This window comes from Patagioenas fasciata, chromosome 1, assembly GCF_037038585.1.
Source record: "Patagioenas fasciata isolate bPatFas1 chromosome 1, bPatFas1.hap1, whole genome shotgun sequence".
In the NCBI taxonomy this organism is placed as follows: domain Eukaryota; kingdom Metazoa; phylum Chordata; class Aves; order Columbiformes; family Columbidae; genus Patagioenas; species Patagioenas fasciata.
In genome coordinates, this window is record NC_092520.1 from 172,701,256 (window position 1) to 172,718,285 (window position 17,030).

The 17,030-nt window shown below is 38.8% G+C and overlaps 2 protein-coding genes across 8 annotated transcripts in view; both read left to right on the top strand.

Annotated features, from left to right (window-relative positions):
* The window catches only part of CNOT4 (CCR4-NOT transcription complex subunit 4), an 80,104-nt gene that overhangs the window by 57,029 nt on the left and 6,045 nt on the right, over positions 1–17,030 (top strand). For all 7 annotated transcript variants that reach the window (XM_071800594.1, XM_071800612.1, XM_065836588.2 and 4 more), the window contains 3 exons: positions 450–507; positions 794–1,043; positions 2,887–3,384. In XM_071800594.1, the coding sequence (XP_071656695.1) occupies positions 450–507; positions 794–1,043; positions 2,887–3,384 (806 nt within the window). The remainder of the gene's footprint in view (positions 1–449; positions 508–793; positions 1,044–2,886; positions 3,385–17,030) is intronic.
* The window catches only part of LOC136100977 (solute carrier family 23 member 1-like), a 71,083-nt gene continuing 57,298 nt past the window's right edge, over positions 3,246–17,030 (top strand). The window contains exon 1 of the mRNA XM_071800636.1: positions 3,246–3,384. The gene's annotated coding sequence lies outside the window, so the exon portion shown is untranslated. The remainder of the gene's footprint in view (positions 3,385–17,030) is intronic.

Here is a 17,030-nt window from a genome sequence, read left to right on the forward strand (position 1 = left end):
TTAATCTCTCCCCAGATTTATTTAGGACTTGTGTGGGAACTGACAACTTAGGTATTCGGGAAACAAATCTGTTCCAAATTTTCTCTCCAGTAGTAGCATAGATAGAACTGACTACTACTAAATGTTGCTGTAGTACAGAACTCCTGTTTTCTTGAATCATATAGAGCTACTATGAATACACGTTAAACTTTCCTTTTGCTCCTTAACAGGGCAGTCAACAAGCAGAATGGAGAGTGGTGGGAAGAAGTATTACGGTTTACAGCAGATTAATGGAATGCTAAATAAACTACTCATAAATAAGTGGACTTGTTTTTCTTCTCTGTTCCTCCTAATTAATTTTGCTTTGTCTTTATATCAAGGCTTTTCTATCACTACAAAAGCAAATGTTGATTTTCATGTTGAATACGTGATTTCGTCTCAATGTCTCTTTTCCCCTCCCACTTTTGCAGCCCTGTCGACAAACCTTCAGATTCCCTCAGTATAGGAAATGGTGACAGCTCCCAGCAGGTGAGATATAAAGATAAAATCTATGAAAATAAGAATTGAGTTTGAGGATTTGGTGCAACTTGCAGCTGGAGAAGCAAATACTTTCTGAAGTGTATCATAATTTTAAACAAAGCTAAAAAATGCTACTGTTAAGTTGATTTTTATATTTTACCTTGTACTGAGCTACATATTAACTAACTTAGTTGCAGCTGAAAGTTTTAAAGAATTTTTTCAACAGTATGAGTGAAGAATATTTTATATATAAACACTCATGTCCTAATTATTTCTCTTCCTCTTTTGCCTATAGATAACAAACAGTGACACACCTTCACCACCACCTGGTTTAACAAAACCAAATCCAGTCATACCCATCAGTTCATCTAATCACAGTGCACGGTCTCCTTTTGAAGGGGCTGTAACAGAATCACAGTCGCTCTTCTCCGACAACTTTCGGCACCCTAACCCCATCCCTAGTGGGCTTCCTCCATTCCCCAGCTCTCCACAGACTTCAAATGACTGGCCCACCGCACCAGAACCACAGAGCCTCTTCACATCAGGTATGTGCACAGCTTACATGGCTGAGTGTTGCTTGCTTTTGCAACTCATCTCTAAAACTGTGTGGAGCAAAAAACTGTAGGACTTACTCTGTACTGTTTTGTGGTTGTTTTTTTTTTTTTTCCCCTTCACTAATGATTAAAATTTGTCACTTTAACTACAAATGAATTGCACTGATGTAAGGGTTTCTTCTAAAAGAAACATTGGAGTTTTCCAGCTGTGTGTCTAAATTATCAGAGTGCTTATTTTAGTTTTCTTATCAATGTGCCTATTTAAGCATACGTGTCACACCTTAATACTTAATGTTATAGGTGAGGGGAGAGTGGGGAAAATATCCATTACAATCTATAATTCTGACATCAGAAGATACGCAGTGGAATTCAGAATTTTCTTTAGTATCTGAAGGTGCCCAATATTCCTCTTTCTGAAGTGAGACTATATACATTCAGAAGAGATAAATATATTCAGTTGTATCAACTGAAAGATACCTGTGCTTTCCAGGTACTTTCCTGTAGAATACCACTTCATATCAGTGAAACATCATTTAAGGTGTGTTTATATAGTCTTGGGAATGGTTAATGGTATTTAAGAGCTCTCAAATTCTAAATCTGCGAGAGTTGTTAGAAAAATTAAATTGTCAGTAATAAATAAAATGTAAACAATACTTTAGGACACAGTTTACTTGGTGATTAGTTGTCTTTTGATGTTTATCTGACTTCTGGTGTCATAATCCTGTTTGTAAACAATATTACCAAGAAAATCACCTGCTGCTAAGATACTGTATGTGCCAGTTTTGTGAGGATTAAGTAGCAGTGAGAGACAATTTCCAGGAAGTAGAGATCTTGTTTGTTTCATAATTAATATAAAATGTATGGTTTCTATTTAAATAAGAATACAAACTACAAATTTTTGCTTGTCTAGCAACTCTTTATCTATTGTCATGGATGTTAGAGTGAAAATATAAGTATAGATTTCTGTTCTGAGATACTGAGCTTAATTTTAACTACTTAAAGCAGCAGACTAGTTTCCCTGCCAGCAGAGGGAGTCAGTGTTGTGAGTGATGCTACCTTGTGCTAGTTACCATCTTGTGTTACCACAGGTTTTAGGAAAAATACTGTGAAACTAGACCCAGCATTTGCTGAACCTGAATACGAAACTTAAGCAGTATCATGAAATGAAGTAGTAATTGAAACTGCAGGCAAAGTCTGATAACCCTTGTTTGCAACACTGCCTCAATATTTTGCAATATCTTGTAAAACAGTTCCTTATTTCCTTTTGTTTTATCAAAGTGTCTACTCAAGAATTTGGCTTGTTTTTCTTAATGGTAGACAGTTGTGTGTTTAGTTTTTTTTTTTGGTTGGTTTGGGTTTTTTTTAACCACTACTCAGAGGATCCCCCTTTGAGAGGAAGCATCTCCCCACCTTTCATGTACAGCAGAGCTGAAACACAGCATTAATACTGAAAGCAAAATACTGAACTGAATAACAACCTTATTTAAAGTCTGCTTGGTCACACTTCGATCAAGTAATATGGGTGTAAAGAAGGTTCTAAGCAAGTGTTTGCTCTCTTTCTACTTATTTGACAAGGCTTCTCTGTAGTTCAGGAACAGAGCAATTCTGCAGTAAAAATACTATTTCTTACTTCTACCACTTCACCTTAAGTGGAAATCAATGACAACTTGGTCTGAAAATGGCATTCTAAGCTGATGGCTAAGGTGTCTTTGGGGAATGTGTAAAGTATTAGATTAAAGGTAACTGGCAACATAGATTCAGATACACTGAGGCTGAAATTTTATATAGATAAATACTTACTAATTCTTGTTCTCAATCTTGTTCCTCTTGGCAGAAACTATACCAGTATCCTCCTCCACAGACTGGCAAGCAGCTTTTGGGTTTGGTTCCTCCAAACAGCAAGAGGACGACCTAGGGTTTGACCCCTTTGACATCACCCGCAAAGCCTTAGCAGACCTGATTGAGAAGGAACTGTCAGTCCAAGACCAACCTTCCCTCTCGCCCACATCTCTTCAGAACCCTACCCCACACACTACAACTGCCAAAGGGCCAGGCTCTGGATTCCTGCATCCTGCTGCACCCACAAATGCCAACTCTCTCAGTAGCACCTTTCCAGTCATGCCACAGAGGTTCCCACAGTTTCAACAGCATCGAGCAGTTTACAACTCCTTCAGTTTTCCAGGCCAAGCAGCTCGCTATCCTTGGATGGCCTTCCCACGCAATAGCATCATGCACTTGAACCACACAGCAAATCCCACCTCAAATAGTAATTTCTTGGACTTGAATCTCCCACCACAACATAGCACAGGTCTGGGAGGGATCCCTATATCAGGTAGGTGAATCGAGACAGCCTTGAATATGACTTAATTCATGCTTTCAGCTTCTCTGAGCCAGGACAGGAAAAGGGGGAATAGACAGCTACAAGTGGTAGAGTGGTATCTCTTGACTGTCATACGAAGTTTGAGAAGAGGGGGGGAGGGATATTGTTTTAAATAACCCCTTTCCATTTTTAAAAAATTGTGTCTGGATGTTTAGCCTTGTAATATTGAGCTTTATAAGGAAGGTGGAGTATTCTGTGCCCGCTTAATTTTGTGCCAAAGGAGACTGATATTTTGGTTCTTCAGTCTTGCCAGACTGGCTTTCCTTAAGAGTAGGCCTTGGAAGCGCATTGTGACTTCCTTGTCAACATGCAGGTGCTGACCGGAGTTCTTAAAATTGTGCAAAAAATTGTAATGATGGTAATTTGTGCCAGATGTCTTGGCTGGGTTGTTCCCTCTTGCGCATAACCAAATGGCTGCACAATAAAACATTCAGTGCTGTTCATTTCTCTACTTCAGATGGCCTTAATATTATGCTAATTTCTCACTGAATGGATGCTTGCAATGTGTGTAAGAGGATTAATCCTGATTGTGAGAATTGTGATGTTGGGGGAAAATAAATGTGCAGTCAGGCCAGCTAACTATAATTGTCTTGATTAAAATATCTTCTGGAGTTTGAAGTACTTCCATGCTTCCAATCTAGCTTGGCCCAAACAGGTTTTCCTTTCCTAACAGGGGAAAAAAAATTGTGTATAATGAACTTCAGGTGGAAAGTCTCTGTAAGCTCTTTGTAGCCTTGAGATGGAGAAGACTACTTGAAATGTTGCCAGTGTTACTTTCTTTTCATGGTCCTGAGAAGTGCTAACCGTAGTACATGAAAATGATCTAGAGAAAGTGACTGCGTGTTTTTGATGCTCTAGTACCAGAGCTACTTTTGGCTGTTATTTCCCTGTACTTTGTCTGCTTTGTAGACTTGTTGAAGCTACAGTGCTGCTGTAGGGTCCTTAGGCTGATTCATAGTATAAACACTTGGTCCAGACTATGAATGCAAATAGTTCAAAACTCTTTATACTGCCAGTGACAGTTTTTAGACTAAAATGACTGAGATGGAATCAAAAATGCAGCATACCTAGCACTGCAAATTGTGGCTCACTTTCCCCTAAACTACATAGAATTTCCAGAAACAATGCAGGACAAAGTTTCAACTTTACTACTCAGTTCTAAAAATTGCTAGTTCGAGGGGCCGGTAACATGGACTACAGACACCTGAGAAGTCCTTTAGTGTTGAAAAAGATCTTTTTGTAGTACAGGTTGATTCTAGGTTTGCAAAAGTGTTCTTTAAATAGCATTAATTTAATTGCCCTTGGCAGTTTGAAAGTGGACCTCTTTGTGTCACAGATCCTTGGTATAACTCCTGAAGAGCCAATTATGTGGTGTGGTTGATGCACAGCCTGTGCTGTGTATTTCCCCCATATGTTTTAAGGCAACAGAGTTGATATTTAAGTATATCATTTTTTGTATGTGACTGCTAGAACCAATTAATCTCAAAATATTTTTGGCAGATACAGTGCTAAAAGCAGAAAATAAACATCTGCTGTAGTCTCTAAGGAAAGTTCCTTTGAGTGGGTCTTAATCTCTTGTTATAGAAAACATTGTGAGTTGCCTGACTGACAATTAGATAGCAGCAGTTGGTGCAGTGCAAACGCTTCTCAGCTGATCTACGTGTTGGCTTTGATATATCTTCAAAAAAGAATCATTTGCACAAACAGACTACTCTTCTTGTTGTCAGAAATCAACTGAAGTCTCAGTTCACATTTTGTTTGATGGGTTATGGATTTCTATCGTTTGTTTGGTATTTAGTGCCTAGGGTTTTCTTTAGTGATCTACTTCAGAAGTACAAATAATTTGAAAGTCAGGGAATGCCCTCATACCTTTTTTGTATGTGAGTGTAGTGACTTAATAGTTACCATTTTATTGATTATTCTGTCTTTCAAATCCATATCTAGTGTACAGGTGTCTCAATGAATTCCTTTTATATTCTTTTTGAAAGAATAAATGCTGTTCTTTATACTTGCTTTTAATCTATCAGTAGGAGGTATGTAACTATAGAATTTTACTAGTTTCCTCGTTTGATTTACAGATAGAGCTGTCTGGTGGGGTTGGGAGAGGAAAATGGTGTACAGAGAACTCATGTTGATGGGACTCTGTTACAGTGCTTTTTAACAGACTCTAGCTGACCTGCTAGAAAGGCGGTGTGTACCCTAATAGCTGTTCAGCAGTATGGAGAGATTAGTTGCAGTATACCCGAACCTCCTTTTCGTTAGCTCTCTTGTCAGTCTGTATTAGGGTGTGTTAGAAAATGTCATCAACTCAGCTGTTTCGGATGTAACAGCAAAATAAACCCGGTGCAGGTAAAACTTCATTCTGTCTTTTAGTAGAGACTCTCAGCTGCTGTTGAAGTTGTGTGTTTCCAAATATCTTTGATCACAACATTTTCCAGGACTAGAAATTCCAAAAGCAGGTAATAGTGGATGAGTAATTAAAAACAAACAACAGCCCACAACCCACCACCACCAAAAAGCCCAACACACAAAGCAAGCAACACTCATTCTGTGTGTTTGCTCTATTTAATCAATCCTTTTCAACTTTTCTATGTCATTTATGTGAAAACAAGCAGATCTACAGACTTTTATAATATCATATGAAGATAGTATACTATTTTCTAGGCTTTCTAAACCCAATTTTAGTTGATTTCACCAGGTGTATTTGTGGTTTGGAAGCTTGTATGAAGAAAATGACATCTTTTAAGCTGCTGCTGCTTCTGCTTTAGGTGGGCATTAGTATTCACATGAATTTGAAATGCTGATATGTGACAAGTTAACTTCAGAACATTACATTTAAACATTTGTTTAGTTGAGAAGCAGAGCTGTTGTGCTGTACTCATAACCACACAGCTCCAGGTAGGGCTCTTTTGCGATGTGCATCAGATTTAAATGGAGGGACACAGGCACTACCTACCTTTTTTTTTTTAAGCTTTCATTTAAAAATAATTTCTGAATGGAATTTAGTAGCCTATTTCTCAGAACAAGTAGTATTTATTGAACTCATTCTGCAGTTGCCAGTGATATGACACATGATTGACTTCATAATTTTATTATATATATATACTTGAAATGTGTCATAGTCATCATGCGTACATTTGTCCCCAGCCCATATTTAAATGAACTTTCTGATTGACTGATTCCCAAACTAGCAATTTCTTTCACTCCCACGGTATGACTTTGCAAACCATCGCAGATGTTACACATTTTCATTGTAAAGGACAATTTAGGCTTGTTGCTGTTCTCTGGCATGGGATGGATTAGATGATTTACTGTGTAGTTATAACTGTGTTACTGTGCTTCAGGAGAACCATGGATGGCATGATTGTTGCTAAAAGCAGTTTTACTCCAGGTTGTAGGCAAGCTATCCTAAGAATATAGGACAGTGACTGTCCTTATTCTGCAGATAATGCCAAAGGAAAGATCCATTGACAGCAGTGTGGGTGGGTGCTTTTATTTTTGTATTACTTTAGGATAACAGGAAACTCTTTGTAATTTGATAGCTAATATGCTGTTATCTTTGCTACCCTACTGCCTGGTACTGTGTTTTAAAATAGTAGGTATAGTATTGAATCATAGAGTAAAGCAGGTCTCCGATTAACAGTGTGTTTTGAGACAGGTCCTTATAAAATGAGGGTCATCCATATTAATAGTGGGAAGATAGGTTAAATTGTGTTTTCTTGAGCTTACTGAATGGTTCATTGTTATTGATTTTATTACATAGAAGAAGTATAAGAACAAATTTACACCGTTAAAAGTATGAGGAAAAAGTTGTAAATTGTTACTCTGCCTTTCCTGTCAGTTCTATGCAAGATGAAATAATTGACATTTTCAAAGACTGGCTGTTATTTCATTTCTTAATTTCATAATTATCTTGAGCATAATTCCACATGAGAAATCTTGATTGTAAGAACTTAATTCAATAATAATGAGATAGTTTGAAATTTGAACTCTTCCAAGACTAATGCTACAAAATACTGTATGTATATTTTTCCTGTGTAAATCATTGAAACCCTTTGAGTTGGTATGACCCACAAGTATCATCAAGTGCAGCTTCTGACTCTGCACACGGTAGCTTAAAAATTAAAACGTATATCTCAGAGCGTTGTCCGAATGCTTATTGAACACAGGCAATTTATGTGTATCGTACATATATCAGAAATCTAAGAGGAAATAGTTATGTGGACACAGAGGCAGATGTGAAGCACAAAAAACTAAATTGTGCATAGGGTAGAGGAAGAAGAAAGTTTTACTTGTTGTTCATGAAGATAACAGCTGCAAAATCCATCAAATTATTTTAGCCATGAAGCCCATTGATGTAGGGACTGTAGTAGATTGCTGTGCACTGTTCCTGAAACTTCAAAACAGGGGGCTTGAATGTTGTATGTCTTTGTAGTTAAAATATAATTGACAAATCAAAACCTGTTGTTTCAAGACCTATTTGTTTCGATGTTGTGGCTTCTATCTCTTGAATATGCGCAGCCTAATTGATGGGATGATGTGTATTTAAAGATGAGATTGAGACAATAAATAAGGAGTTATATTAAGTTTGGGTGCCATCCAGCAGTGATTTTAATTGTGTTTTTGGATTCTTTATTGAGACACTGAGTATGCAGGTGTGTTTTTGAGTCTTGCCTGCATTTTAATTTTTGTGAAGCAACAACTGGTAGCAGGGAGGGCAAAGCAATTAAGATTATATTAAGAAGGTCCAAGTTCTCCACACTTATTTTGAGTCCTGAGCTCTTACATATTAGAACAACTTATGGTGTTGCATCTTCTCTCACTTTCAATTTTCTGGTCTCTGTGCCCCCAGCTATTGAACTAGTCTTGAACATCGAATCCTTTCTTGCCTAATGCTACCTTTTGGACAACATTTTAGTAAAACAAGCAAAGATCCCTACATGTTTGCTATGATCATCTTGTTTAAGACTTTATTTGGACCACAGAGAAAGGTGAGATATCAGAATTAGCACTGACGTGCTTTGCCTTTAATACCAAGAGTCCTTATCTATCTTAGTATTTTCTTAAAACATAACCTCATTTCCATTTGGGGCACACATTTCTTATTTGATCTTTGCCCTTTTGACTTTGTCTCTTCTCTCTGGGCTGATTCTTAATAGTTGGTTCTCTTTACTAAACAAAGGAAAACACAGCTTGTTTTATATAGAGTCATAGAACCCGAAAAATTGAAATCAGAGCATAGTAGCTGGCACTTTTCTGTGATCTTAAGATAATTTACTGTGGGGTTTTGTGGGAGTTCTGCTTCTGCTACTATATTTGGTTTGTGTGGTGATGTGTGGTAGCAGCAGGTGGTACAGGGGTGGCTTCTGTGAGCCATATAGTCAAGAAGGGGGGAAAAAAACTGCTGTGGAAACAGCATTGGAGAAAGGAGTGTGAATATGTGAGAGGAGCAGCAGGAGGTGCTCCAGGTGCTGGAGCAGAGATTCCCCTGCAGCCTGTGGTGCAGACCATGGTGAGGCCAGCTGTCCCCCTGCAGCCCATGGAGGTCCATGGTGGAGCAGATACCCACCTGCAGCCTGTGGAGGACCCCACACTGGAGCAGGTGAATGCCCGAAGGATGCTGTGACCCTGTGGGAAGCTTGTGCTGGAGCAGGTTCCTGGGAGGACCTGTGGAGAGAGAGGAGCCCACACTGGAGCAGATTTGCTCGCAGGGTTTGTGACCTTGCACTCTGGAGCAGTCTGTTTCTGAGGGACTGCACCCCATGCAAGAGACCTATGCTGGAGCAGTTTCTGAAGAACTGTGGCCTGTAGGAAGGATCTATGTTGAGGAAGTTCATGGAGGACTGTCTCCAGTGGGAGGGACCCCATGCTGGAGCAGGGCAAGAGTGTGAGGAGTTGTACCCTGAGGAGGAAGGAGTAGCAGAGACGATGAGTGATGAACTGACCGTAACCCTTGTTCCCTGATCCCCTGTGCCGCTCAGGGGAAGGAGAGAAAATCAGGAGTAACGTTAAGCCCAGGAAGAAGGGAGGGGTGGGGGGGAAGGTGTTTTTGAGATTTAATTTTATTTCTCATTATCCTATGCTGATATGATTGGTAATAAATTAGTTTTTCCCCAAGTCTAGTCTGTTTTGCCCATGCCAGTAATTTCTGAGTGATATCCTGTGCTTATCTTGACCCACAAGCCTTTTGTTATATTTTCTCTCCCCTGTCCAGCTGAGGAGGGGAGTGATAGAATGGCTTTGGTGGGCACCTGTCATCTAGCCAGGATCAAGCGACCAGAGAGAGAGGGTCTGACCCATGTGGTATGGCTGTTGAATTCAGCATGTTGTGAAACTTAATTCTCCAAATGCTGTGTGCAAAATGCATTTAATCCCATACTGTAGCAACAGTCAATATGACTTAAGCAGTGCTCACATCCCTTTGTTTAGATGCAGTGGTTAAAAGAGCATTTTGCTACATTTTTTTCCTCTTGACCTGACAATATGTGAAAGGTTTAATGCTGGTTTTAAGTATTAATGGCCGTACTTTTAACAGTAAGAGATTCATTAGTCAGTTATTTTTTTTTCCTAATCTTGTAAAGAAGACTGCTTGCTCACTTGACGATCTTCCTTGATGTTTGGCTTCCCAACGGCAGCTGGACAGAAAGCATGGCAACTGAGCATCATCTTTTCTGCGGCTACCTGTAGCTGAAGTGTTTCTCTGGTTAGGTATAAAAATGAAAAATAGGGAATCTGGCAAAAATCTGGGCTGATACAACTATTAGTTTTAGGTGCTGTGTGTGGCACCTCTAAAGGCCCGTATCTTTCCAGAGTGCAGAAAGTGGATGTGTTACCCTGACACCAAGGTCAATCCTTATTTGAAAATAAAGGCCTGGACACTGCTTTGAAATCATAAAATGAAAAGTACTGTTTGCAAATGACCCTCAGTGTTGCATAGACCCTGTGTGTCCTGTTTTCTTCATCAAAGATGAGGAAAGGTCTTAGTGCAGCCTTTGCCACTGAATATTTTGTTTTTCTCTGTCCTTACGCCCATTGCATCCCATTTCTTTCCATGGAGGTTCTTGGGCCTCTGTTCCCTCTTCTTTAGGAGGTGCTTTGTGTCTTTGTGTATTCTTCACCCCCAAAATTCATTCTCCTTTTATTTCCCATCGTAACTAATTTTCTGTTTCACTGATGAAGATGTGAAGTGTTCAGCACAATATGGAACAAATTCGGTTTGAAAATAGTTTTGGCTTGCTTGCTTCCATTGCACTGGAGGTTTTGGTGGTTTTACTTTTGTTTTGTTTTCTAATGCACCTTGGGTGTTGCTGCTAGGTTTAAAATAAAGTTAATGAAATTGGGATTTTGGATTAATTTATAAAATATTAAATCAGTGTCAAGATTGAAGTCACGCTGTTTGAAATCTGCTATGGATATTCCTTGTCCTACTTCTGGTGTCTTGTCCCTTAACTCCATACACTTTCTACATTTATTATTAATGCCTGCCTGCCTTAGTGTAATCTTGTCACAATCTCTGAGAGAACTTTGTCCATAGCACCTGTCCTTCGTGTCCTGCTACTTCTCCATCTGTTCCAAAATCTCATCTCACACACCCACCCTTCCCTCCCAGTGCTTTTTGAGTGCTAATATTGCAACTGTTTTTGAAACCCTGTGGTGTCTTTTCTTATGTTTATTAGGGACAGTATCTCCTATACAAAGCTCTATATATAAATATCTGTACCCTCATCTCTGGGAGCTTGGTCTGGAGCTCTTATGAATGTTTTAAAATCTTTGATTGTAAGATTATTAGGGATGGCAATGAAAGACAGACATCCTGCTTTTTTGAGTAGTAAGATGCCTATTTTTAAACATGTAATTTTATTTTGATAGAAGAAAATGTGACAAAAAATATAAAAAAGTGTAAAAAAAGAAAAAATTCTTCTGACTCTTTTTGGCTGCAATACATTGGAGGAATGACTACTCACATTAACACTGCTAGACTTGAAACAAATGCAGTGTTGGCTGAAATAGGTGGCCTGAGTGGCTGACCCAGTTTGCAGGCTGGACCATCAGTCCTTACAGCTTTTCTGGGTAACTCTTGCCCAGAAACAAGGTAACAAGCACATGGGAGGTATTTCACATCGAATTTCCAGTCTGCTTATGTCTGTAGTAGTGTCACCAAATGAGCTTCAGGGGCACTACCTGTTGAGCCGTTGCCTGTGTTTTAGGTTGGAGGTCTCTATTTATTGCTTATAGAACAAGAACTTTTACCTTCCTCATTAGGGCTGGTTCACAAGTATTTAGAAAGGGTGTTTCCTTTCACGGATAACCTGTGAGATCTTGGGAGGGCTCTGCAGTAGTTCAGAGGCAGCTCTGTGGGCTGGCGTAGCATCTGTCTCCCTCCTCTGGCTGGCAGATGCTTCTCCTGAGGCTGCTGTGTTCCCTCGGATGCTTTTCCAAAATACAGACTGGCACTTTAAAACATACAGTGAACTGCTAGCATGAGTTAAAAGATGTAATCGACTTAGTGATGTTAAAAACCTGGTGTTTTCCCATTAAAGACTGGAAATTGGTACACTTGGCAGTGCCACCATTTAGGAGCAGTGTCCAACAAGAGGCACAGACCTGAAACTTCAGCTTCTTCTGGGTGAGGTCTATCTCACAAAATTTCAATTGTGAGTGATGAATTTTTGCAAAAAGCACCGACAGTTCATAGGCTTTCTGCTTAAACACATTTTTAAATGCACCAACTTAAAAGGTCAAACATAAGCTTTTTAAGAATTGCACTGGGAGAGGAGTGTAAATGAAATATCCTAATGGGATAACAACAATTAAGAGAGCAGCTTTACAAAATGTTTCTCTCCTCCCAGTGATACCAAATCACATTTGGGAGGAGGGGGAGAATCTGATCTTTTCCCTCCTTTGCTATCTCATGGTTCCTTCCACATCACAACCTCAATTGAACTTCAGCTTGTTCCCAAAGGTATTAGTTTTAAAAAAACCGAAAGCATTAAAAAAGTGGGTCATCTTTATTGCAATACAGCATTTAGTAATCAAAATTCATTTACTGTCATGGAAGGTCTGTTTTTCTTCTCAGCTTTCCTGCAATTTATCTACTCTTCCCACAGAATGATTGAAGTGTCTAATCAAATGTGAAGAAATTAAAAACTAATTTATCATTTCTCAGTACACTGAATGCATATTCTCATGAGTTTGTCAGGGGATTGGTTGGGTACACCCTGGAATCCAGAACCTGACTAGATAAGCTCTTGGTAATTGTTGATACAGCTCTGATGATTTGATTTTTCTTTGCCAGTTCTAGTTATTGCGTTGATCGTGCGGCAAATTTTGTGTGTTTTGCTTTTATTTATGCATATATATGCATGTCCCAGAAATACACTTCTGTATTTTCATTTTAGGTCAAAACCTTTTTTATTGACGGGCAGGGTAATGTGGTGAGATTGAACCCTGGTGCAGGAACTAAGAGTAAGCAGCAGGGATACTCAAGTTAAAATGAACTTCGTTTTCTCAGCCGAATGGAATTGCATGTATTTCTGGGCTTTTTAATCAAACTGTTCTATACGTAGCATTCAGGTATCCATTTCCTTTGTTTCAGTATCTGAACAGTCTTTGTGTGCTCAGTTTAGGTTTATGTTAATAGTTAAGGTCATCGGTGGTGAGAACTGGATACTTTCTATGGGATCCTTCTCTGGATGGAAAGTGTCTTGTTAGCTCTCACAAAAAAAAAAAGGTTATTTATTGACTAAGGTGGAAGCATTTACAGTACATATTGTCTTTGTGTGCAGTACAGTGTACTCTAACTTGATTGAGGTCCTGCACTTGACCACAATACATTTTTGGCAAGAAATGATTAAAAAGTCAGCAATAAAAAATGGTGTGATACAGTGGAGATATCTGATATGAAGTCAGGCATGTTTTTCAAAGCCAGTTAGGATCTTAATTTGAAATTTACTTCTAGCTTAAAACTGTCTGGATGTCTGCTATAACTATGTATTAGATTTGGTCTCTTGAGCCATGATAAGTTTAAGTCAATCACAAGAACTCTCCAGAATACTTAATGTAAAATTACTTTTCTCAAACCTAATAAAATTCTGATACCATACATACAAGCAAATATGAATCTTCCTATTGAATATCCAAGATGAGCCGTTCCCTCACTGATGTTGTAAAAGGGATTTCCTCTGAAAATAAATTTTCTGACTCTTTATGCGTATTTAGCCACAGAAACATAGAAGTTACGTTGTCAGATCTTCAGCAAGAAGGCAAGTTATTTAGAAAAATGAATGTTCTCATTTGAAGAGCATACTTTAGAATTTGATATATTCCTCTTCTACTTGACAGCTTCACTTACTGGCATGTTAAGTTGTACTTGAATTATTTTAAACTGAAAAAGAGTGGCGTGTTCGTGTGACTATCTTTTTAATTCAATACATGTAGAATTAATATAACCATAGAAAGCAATGTGAAATCAAGATAAAAGCTGACTTACTTGCATTATTTTGAAGTGGAGGGCAAGCTGGTGTCTCTTGACTCTGAAGCCAATATTTTAGATGTGTGTATATGTACATAGAGGGGTGTGTGTATGTATATCTATTTTATTTCTCTGGCTCTTAGAGCTTATGACCATAAGAGTTTCACTTGAAATCCACGCTGTGGAATGACACTTAGAAAGCCATTTTCATGGGCCACCAAGTTGCTTCCAGTGTGTAGAGAACGTCAGTGTGGCTTTTAAATGTTCCCTTTGAGCAGCTTTGTCTTCTCGTGCTCCTGTCATTTGATGTTGCAATACAAAATTGCTACTTGTATTCCTGATGGGCAGCACTGCTGTTTAAATGTGGACAGATTCAATCTTTAATCTGCTGGTGACATTCTCAGCCCTCTGTGAATGGGTGAAACTGCAGCATTGTGAGATTCCTAGAAATCGTAGATACACAGAATCAATGAAGTCTGAGAGTGAAATCCTTCAGACCATAGCGATTTAAATGGGATTTTACTCATGGTGTTAAAAATTCGATGAGCATACAAGCTTATTATTCCTATTGAAGTGACACAGGTACCGTTTTTATCCCAACTGTTTTGCTGATGGTTAAGTATATAAGCTTTGGGTGAAAGGCTTTTGAGTTTATCTAATGTGATGGGCATAATTTAATTTTAAGATGTGGCAAATAGTCCTTTTCTTCTCTTTCCCCCTCAGAATGAAATGTTGGACAACTTTTTTGAAAAACAGGAATACTCATAGTGGAAAGTCATTTTTCAGATGAAAATAGAGAAGCCCTGGTCACTTCTCAGAATAGGGTAATGGGCTGTTTCGCGGAAAGCACAGACTGTGAATATGGTTGCACAAAGCACAGGCTGGGACTAAGAGGGATGTTGCTGCAAAGCATGTGCTTTTCTGGTGGCCCTATTTGTTTCTAATAGAGCTGAAAGACTCCTGGTAAACTCTTCCTGGTGGGATTCCACAGGAGTCTTCTTACAAGCAGGTCATTGTGACAACCATTTTATTACTAAATACACCTTGCTAGTCTCTTTGCTTCTTTTGTTGCTACTCTGTGCAGTCGGGTATGTGACATTGCTATTAAGTTTGGTTTTTCCGTCATACAATGGTTTTCCTCTGAATTGCTGAATTTATTTTGCTTATTTGAAGATTTTCTGTAGCACTGTTACATGCCTTGGCCACACACATGGCATACTGATGGGTGTTTTTTAAAAAAGAAATAATTACAACCTAGGTTTGCAGGACTGCTTGCTTTTCAGCAGGACTATAATATTTAGGACTCTTGCCATAAAGATGTTTAATGGTTTTACACAATTAATAGCAAATCAGGCTCTTGTAATAACTTGTAATATAATTTTGACAGAGCAAAGAGCTACACTTGCTTTACATTTACTTAATGTGATGGTTTTGTGAGCTTTGCTCTCAGTCTATTTAAGCAGGTACTGTGTGAATTTTGGTGTTGATTTGATCATAGACTTGTATCAGAATTGGGGCAATAATTTGGAATGGTCCAGTCTCTGTAGGACATTCATTTTAGTGGGCTTGTCTGCCTCCAAGTAAACAGTAAAACATGCTGTCCCATTGCCCACAATGTAAAAGATCATGCGTGCCAACATCACGAAGGTGGTGCAGGCAGATCTGAAACACCTTTAGGTCTACATTGTGGTGTCATTTGTTGGAATTATGAAGTCACGGAACAGTCCGTGCCAATACAGCCGATGCTTGTGCAAACGTCTTCTAAAGTATTGATTATGTACAACAGAACAGTGTTTCTGGATTGGCCATCCGTCCTCTTTGCCCTCCCTCCCCCAAACACAGGCTGCTTTGCCTGATGTGAAGGAATAATATTAAGGCATTGTGGGTAGAGGATGTTGAAGTAACACCACCAGATTGTCTGGTACAATGTCACAGTGGGGCAATGACTTCATTTAGAAATCCATTAAATGGTCAGTTTTTATACAGATGAATGTCCAGTCTTCTCAATCATATTTTATTTTAAGCTAACTGTAAGCATTTTTTATTTAAATTGGGTGGACAAGCTAAGTTTCTGATGATGCTTTTTTCCTTCCCTTTGCTCACTTTAATACAGTGGTTGACTTTGAGAATTTTTATTCATACATAAAAGTGCTTCTATTTCATGTTGACATACTGCCTTAGACACATTAAAAAGTTCAGTACTGGAACTGTGGGATCTGTTCACCTCTGGAAACACAAGTTTCCAGCAGGCCAGATAGTGTTATGAAATGCACACCAAGGGAAAATCACAGTTCAGGATGTGTATCTGAGTGTGTTTTTCATGTGAATAGTGGTGCTTTCAACGGGGAAAAGCTGGGGCATGGGGGGAGGAATCACCAGTTTATCTTGATGTATAAAATCTTTTAATTGCAGTCAGTTGGGTTTTAACTTGTTTTCTTCTATGTTTTCCCACTGTCTGTGGACATACTACTTAAAATTAGGATGATACTGTGGAAGGAGACAGAGTTCCCACTACTTGAGGGAGGGAGAGCATGTTGTGTTGGTTCTCACATTCCTGGGTTACGACATCCAACTGAGAAGTCTGCTAGCTTGTCGAAAAATTACTTCCTCAGCCAATTAAGTTTAGAACTAGAGAAAGATAATAGGCAAATGCCCTTTTTAATAGATCTGTATTAACTGAGAGCTAACCTTTTCTCATTTTTAACTATGGTACTGGCTTCAAGGTGAAACATAATTAACAAAAAGAACAAAGCAGCTGAGGGGTGAGTAGTAATTTCTTCTGAAGGTACTTATATTCTTCAGGGGGTGGAAGTAACTCCTGAGGTGGACTTACATTTTCACTTAGCTTCTTGTTTAAAACTTGTCAGACTCCAGCACAGAGACACTGATTTAATTGGTTTGGGTATCACTGTGTGGAGCCTGGAGATTGCTCATGTGCTGGTTTACATCAGGACTTAATTCTGACTGGGTGCTTTACCTGTCATAGCCAGTAACTGAGGCCTCTGAGGGCAATGCAGGTAGTGCTGCAGAACATGGCATTCTCTATCCCCTCTGCCTTAACCCCTTAATGCATTTTAATCCCTTAACAAATCCCATATTACGAGAATAATTTGTTGCAGCATTTCTC